A 7426-nucleotide genomic window follows, 5' to 3' on the forward strand; every position below is an offset into this window, starting at 1 on the left:
AGGATAAAGTAAGTTACATTCATTCATTCATGTTACTTTGTGGGTGATTATTTTTTAGTGGGATTTTTTTTCTTCTTTTTTATGTATGGCTGATAATTTGGACAACCCATTAGTGACCACTGGGTTTGAGCAATTGCCGTTAATTGTCTTGCTCAAGGATACATACGCTCACAGTGGTAGCAGCGACGAGCCTAGAACCTCTGGGTTACAGGCAGGCACGCTAACCACGCGGCGCCCAACTCACGATCATGATATTTGAAAATGATGTGCCAAAAGTGTCCCGTCCTTCCCAACCTTGGTAAAGGTGTTCCATCTTACCCCACACTATACCTTAATAGTTGTCGACTATGCGATCGCGTTTATAACTATTTCGACGTATATTCTACAACTCATACGTTCTCATTCGTTAACGCAGTTCTCTGGCTTAAAACAATTACCAACAGAATTTTGGTCTAATAATTTTATTAATTCACAAGTTGACGTAGCAATAAACAGTTTTCAGTTAAATTGCTTAAAAACATGGTGCCTCTATCTTTCAAGGCAAAATAATAATAACTTGTACACGCTTTTACTATATATAGTAGGGTGAGGGAAGATTGGACACCTTTTTAGTTTATTTTCTCGTCCCATTTGGTATAGTAAACACAAAAAAAATTAAAGAATTTTAAACCGTACCCTCATGACCCCAATATACCGCTGTTAATTGTTCAAAACACGATCAGAATGTGTATAAATTATGTGCTAAAGGTGTACCATCTTCTCCCAACCTACTATATAATAAACTATACTATCAAAGCTATATTAACAATCTAAGGTAGTTCGGCGCATGGGTTCCCACAGATCTGGGTGCTTATTTGCGCTGAAAACTCGTCGTCAAGGCCTTCAAAACCTCCCCTGGCAATGATCAAGTTATCCGAACTCCCAGCCATGTCCAACAATTGAGATTCGTCCAATCTCCCTCGGGGAGGGACAATTCCTACAGCGTATGTCTGGAACAGAAACGTCACTTATAGTACTGAGAAATGAGATGCTGTAGTAAACATAGAACATCCACAAATTATAAAACTTTACTACTCCCATAGATCGTTGGTGAAAATGTTTAAAACACAATCATAAAATATGGAGGTCTAACCGTATTCTATCGTACCCCACTCTACTATATACTCGGGTATTTGAAGATTATGTATAGTAGGGTGGGGGGAGATGGGACACCTTTTCAATCTATTTTCTTTCTCCAATTTGGTAGTAAACAAACATTTAACATTTTTTTATAAAACTTTATCCTCCCCGGCTCCCATATAGACCGTTGTTAATTGTTTAAAATACGATCAGGATATTTGGTTATTATGTGTCAAAGGTGTCCCATCTTCCCCTACCCTACTATAGTAAAAAGATGTCGTCGTCCATAACCCTATACTGTATTAAAAAAATCTTGCTAAAACAACCTACCAGAACCCCTCCTGCTCTCAGCTGCTGCGAAACTTCTGTTACAGAGTCCTGAGATCGACCATCCGTAATAACAAGTACCAGATCTTTGACATCGGGTCTATTTCCATTAGCGTTTGTAAGTATTACGTCCTTGGCATGTGTTAAAGCTTGGCCGGTCCATGTACCTTTATTATAAAACACATATAAATTCAGATTTTAAACGATAATATATCAAATTAACGTAATGGGAGTTTTTTTTTTTTTTAATTTTTTTATAACCCCCTTTTGGGGGGGGGGCCAAAAAAAAAAAGCCCCCCAGATAAAATCGTATGGTCAATTTATAAACATTATGCTCACGGTCGACATATATTCTCGTAAGCATTTATAATAACAATTTCCAAAATGAATATTAAGCTATACAAACTTGCCTGCTTGAACTACTTTGACAGATAGCAGAGTGGGCCAATATGGAACATTGATTTCATTCTCTTTTCTTGTCCATTTGGTAGTAAACACAGAATATTTGGTGAATACACACGCAGAAATTTGAATGCTAAAAGTCTCTAATCTTATCCCACCCTACTATATGTACAAACAAAAGCTAATCTATATACTAACCTGACCCATCGTACGGGATAGCATCAAAAGCAGACAAAAGCGCGTCAATATCGGAGGAGAAATCGCTGAGAAGGATCTGAGATGTGGTGTCTATCTCACGGTTGTATCTGAATACTGATATCCTGGCTGCATCATCGGCAAGAATGAATGATCTGTTGACAGGTTGAGAGTTTAAATATTGTGTGCGCTGAATGTGAATGAATGTAACTTATTTTATCCTCGCATGGCCGGTAAACGACAGTCTTTATATAAGTGTGTAATTCGTGAGTGAACTATTAAGTGTTAATTCGTAAGTGATAATTTTTTTGTGGACTTTTTTTATTTCTTTGAAAATGTGCGCCTGATAATTTTGACAACCCATTAGTGACCACTGGGTTGGAGCAATTTCCGTTAAGTTTCTTGCCCAAGGACACATACGCCCACAACGGCACGATGTTTACGCAATTCTTCAGATCGGAAATTGTTTCATTTCGTTATTTAGAATATTGGTGATCTGGAGTACGATAGACATATTTTCATTGTCTTTATCGTCCCATTTGGTAGCAAACAAATACTTGGTACAGCATTATACGACCGTAGCACCACGATTCTAAGTCTTATGTAATGTTGTAATTAGCAATTGAGCATAAATGTGTCGTTTTAAATTATAGTACTGTTGGAATAAAGATGTTCGGACAAACATCCTGATCGTGTTTTAAACAAGTTAAAACGGTTAGACTTCGGGTTGTGTTTCAAGGTGTTTTAACAACTAGGCGTTTTTCCTACCACGCTGATTACTATTGAATGAATGAATGAATGTATTTGCTTTTTCGTTTCTGCCGCCCGCGCCTCGCTTTGAAACCTCCAACGTGCTTTGAGCTGTGTACAGTCTTTTTTACAGTAACTTGTAAACGATAGGGCTTTCAGTATAAGCGAGACGTTTTCAAAACATCAGCTACCTTGGCGTACTAAAGCAAGTTACTATACTAACTTTAGGTTTATGTGGTAATTGACATAGACATTAAATGGTATTACTAACTCAATGATTTTACAGACATCGTAATTGACATAGAATATGACATAGAATAGTATGACTTACTCAATGATTTTACGGACAAATGTCTTCATTGTGGACCAGTTTTCTTCGCCGACAGAAGATGACGAATCAAGTACGAAAACGGCGTCCATGACAGCAAAGGGGGGACAAGGTCCTGTGAGTAGATTTTTTTTTAAATTTATGTCAAAAACTTTAGGGGTGGCTTTATGTGTTTGTTATAACGCGTGTGGTTGAAATATATAAACTATATATTGTAAGTATAAGCGTTAGAAATTGTTAACATATACATGGAAAAGCTGATTCACCGATATATGAATGTGTCTCTTTTATAAAAGGAAGGTTTGGGAGTGTCATGCAGTATAGCGTTACACCACTGCACAGCATTTACCAAAATGATTTCAATTTTTTAAATGTCTTTTAATTACGTGGGAAAACACACTTCATTTAATTAAATACAATACAACGTAATTGCATGCAAATTCGACGAGACGCAGCAACAAAGCCAGAATCGCGAAAACCTGTCTAGATGTTTACTGTACAGTGTACACTAATGTGTCCACGCATAAAATAAGTTCATTACTTTCAAGGCAGTATTTTATGTTGCCAGTATTTTTTTATAATTTTTATCATTGTTGGGATGTCTACCGTGTATGTAAATAAGTATAAATGCTTACTTTGTTCGTTCATCACTGTTAAAACGGTGTAGGCGTTTCATATATCAAAGTTTGACATGTAAAACGCCTAAACCTATAGGCGTGTCAATACGTTTAAAATCGCGAGTCAAATGTTTAAAGGTATGTATACTGTTAATGTTTTCCGTATACGCAAATATCACTTACGTGAGCAGCAGGGCTGGGGCAGCGACCAGGTAGTGTCATTGAGACAAGTGTTCTGTGTAATAAACGACGGGTACAAGTCATAACCTGGATCCACACACTGAAAGATGCATGTTGATGTAGCTCGGTTGTCGTTGCTGCAGATTTTTACACCGTGGTTCAATTCGCCTTGCTCGGAACATACATTGGCTGTAGAATATAAGGGCTGGGAGTTAGTTAGGGTTGAAAATTTATTGTATCAAAATGAGGTGTAGAAAGTTGTATTGTTAAATACACGATTATGAATTGTGAGTTTTAGGTGCTATAAAGGTCTTACCCCCACGGTATTTGATGTGTAGAAAATAAAAATGCTGTGGCGGAAATTAAAATCGTAAACTGTTATAACTTATTAAGAAAATTTGATGTACATAGTGCTCTAGAACAGGTTAAATTAGATTTATATATCACTTTCTTCCGGCTGTGTTAACACTCAAATTGTATTGCTTACGTGTGCAAGTCGGTGTCGGTTGGTCCCATTGTAGAACGTTGTCAATTTCAACACAAGTACTGTAGAGAACACCGTTTCGTGTGTGGTATTCATCGCAGGCAAATTCACACTGAGAGCCGATAAAGTTACCATCGGTACAAACATGGTATCCGTTTTGTGGAGCAGAAAGCACGTCAGGACATCTTTTTCCTATATAATAAAAAAATGCCATATTTAAATATGTATAGTAGGTTGAGGGGAGACGGGACACTTTAGCACATAATGTCCAAATATTCTGATCGTGTTTTAAACAATGAACAATCCTCTATTGGAGCCTCTTTGTTGTTTACTATCATATAGGACGAGAAAAATAGATTGAAATTGTGTCCCATCTCACCCTATTCTACTATATTATGTGTAAGCGGTTATTGTTGTCCATCGCGCAAGGATAAGTAAATGAGATTCGTAATATGTGTGTTATAATTCGTAAGCGGGCACTAGGTGTATGAAACAGAAAAACTGGATAAAACAACTGTCGTTTCCCCGCTAATTTTTTTAGTTAAGTTTCTTCGCAATTGTGAAGTACCTACGTTGACAAACGGGTAGCGGGTCGCTCCAAACACCGAACAAATCTCCGTTCAAATCATCCGTACAAGTAATAGTTTCGCTCCCAACGAGGATGTATTGGCTATCGCATTCAATGGTACATTCGCTCAGTAACTCGACCGAGTTAGTGCATGATATTCCAGAGTTGACAGGTGCAGATTGGGCAAGACATCTAATTGCTGTTGGAGGTATAGGAAAAATGTGTTGGGTTTTAATTGAGTTGGTTTAAAATTTATTCCTACAGTTATAGTGCTTCTAATAGCAACATAAGATACTAAACTTGTATGTTGTTCATATAAATAAGTATTAACAATTGCGTTTTAAAGTGCGACAGTTTATAGTGTAATAACAATAACATAACAGACTCTATGCTGTTTTTAAACGAATATTTTTTAACAGAAATGTTTGTGACTTATTTGTGCTTCTTTGTCTACTTAAAATGATACATATCCCTTAAAAAAGCATGAAATAAACAAAGTACAAAATCGTTTTTTCATATATAACATAAGAAAACATTAAATTAGGTTGGGGGAAGATGGGACACCTTTAGCACATAATATCCAAATATCTCCATCGTGTTTTGAACAATTAACAACGGTCTGTGGGAGTCTTGAGGATACGGTTTTATAATTCTTTGCATTCTCTTTGTTTACTACTAAATGGGACGAGAAAATAGAATGAAATTGTGTCCCATCTTCCACCCCCCTATAGTATATATTACGGAATATTTACATTGGCATACTGGTGCCGGGTTGCTCCACCTTCCAACGTCTGAGTTACCGTTACTAATACATCGTGTTGCTTGTAGACCGACCATAGAGAATCCAGCGTTGCACGTAAAACTGTGGATAGAATAGAAAAGTATATAGACAAATAATTATGCGTTTTTTTGTATTTTTGCCGATGTATAGACGTAACACAAAAGCGTTACTTGATAGCTAATGTATTAAAGTTAAAAGTAAACATTTTAATTTGTTGCTTATTTTGGAAATAGTTCTGTTTGCTTTCGTTATTGCATTGTCAAATAAAAAGTAGTTTTAGTTTTAAATTTTCTACTACAGACACAGGCCAATGAAACAGATTAACCTTTTTTTCGTAGATTTATATGTGTTAAACCAATGACGAATTGCGGTAATTTGGGTGAAAAACTTTTTGTGTAAAACACGCAAGGGGCAGTATGCTCTTAGATTCAAAAAATAATTACTATACTGTAACGTAAGATGGGCACCGTTAGCACATACACACCATATTTCCTTATCGTGTTTTTAACAAATAACAACGTTCCTGTAGAGTTGCCATATTTTTATTTTTATTAAAATATGCTTTATTTTTTAAAAGTTTTATTTAATTTACTATCAAATAGAACGGGAACGCTAATTAAAAACATGTCCCCTCTTACCCCACCCGACTAAAACAAGATACCCACAAAACTTACGTGCAAGTACTATCAGCATTATTAAGATCACTGCATACGACGTTGCCATTTTCAGGAGCATCGATCTCGGTTGGGCACTTTATACGCCGGCATGTAGGTTGAACACCGCTCCACGCGTTGTTAGTACCTTTACAATAACAGGTTTATGGTATAGTAAAGTGGGGCGAAGTGGGATATGGGGTAATGTGGGACGTTTTTTTAAATTTTGTAGGATTTTTTTTAAAAAAGGGCATCCAGTTTGATGTAAAACAAATCGGAAAACGTTTTTAACCCATAAAACCGGTGGTAGAAACATAAGGGGGTTTCGTGCTTAAATGTCCCAATCTAGGATACTTATCTAGGATGCGGAAATTGCTTCAACCCAGTGCTCACTAATTGGTCGTCGAAATTGTCAGTCATACAGAAATTAATTGTCTACCAAGGTATACACTTATACAATAACTCGTAAACGCCTATACGGAGTGTATAAGACAGAACACTCGTGTTAAAACGAATATGTTTTCCGCCACGCAAGAATAAAGCAAGTTTCATTCATTTATTCATAAGCATTATATATGTGTATGTACATCTGCTGTAATTTTAAGGGTAATATGTATCATTAAACTTACGACAAGTTCTGGTAGGGTTGCCATTTAGGAAATATTCTCCATCACAAGTAAACGAACATGAACTCCCAACGCTGTTTCCGTTACTGCACGACACAGCACCGTTCTGTGGGGCAGCTAAGCGTGGTCGGCAAGTAAGAGCTGAGAATAAATGTTAAAGATCAGAAAGGAATTAAAAATAATCATAAGTGCAACGATTTGATTCGTCAGGGAAATGGCGTTCAGTGATGCAATTCATATGAAAAATGCATTCCGCCAAGTTTGTTAACCCGTAACGAGGTGTAAAAAAACAAAACACCCGTGTTATAACAATTCCCGTTGCCATGCAAGTAGATAACATTCATTAGTTCGTTTATTCCCCACTCTATAGTCACTGTAACGATTGCTCACATATCA

At 36.7% G+C, this 7426-nt stretch overlaps 1 protein-coding gene across 1 annotated transcript in view; it reads right to left on the reverse strand.

Moving 5' to 3' along the window:
• Positions 1–445: 445 nt before the first annotated feature.
• The window catches only part of LOC100186573 (E-selectin), a gene marked incomplete in the record, with an annotated part of 9635 nt that continues 2654 nt past the window's right edge, over positions 446–7426 (reverse strand). Inside the window, 10 exon segments of the mRNA XM_009862787.3 lie at positions 446–989; positions 1450–1613; positions 2047–2198; positions 3125–3236; positions 3922–4107; positions 4406–4594; positions 4975–5169; positions 5723–5832; positions 6426–6552; positions 7034–7171. Of these exon segments, the coding sequence (XP_009861089.1) occupies positions 810–989; positions 1450–1613; positions 2047–2198; positions 3125–3236; positions 3922–4107; positions 4406–4594; positions 4975–5169; positions 5723–5832; positions 6426–6552; positions 7034–7171 (1553 nt within the window).

The sequence above is a fragment of the Ciona intestinalis genome, unplaced genomic scaffold (genome assembly GCF_000224145.3).
Source record: "Ciona intestinalis unplaced genomic scaffold, KH HT000038.2, whole genome shotgun sequence".
NCBI classification, from domain to species: Eukaryota; Metazoa; Chordata; class Ascidiacea; order Phlebobranchia; family Cionidae; genus Ciona; species Ciona intestinalis.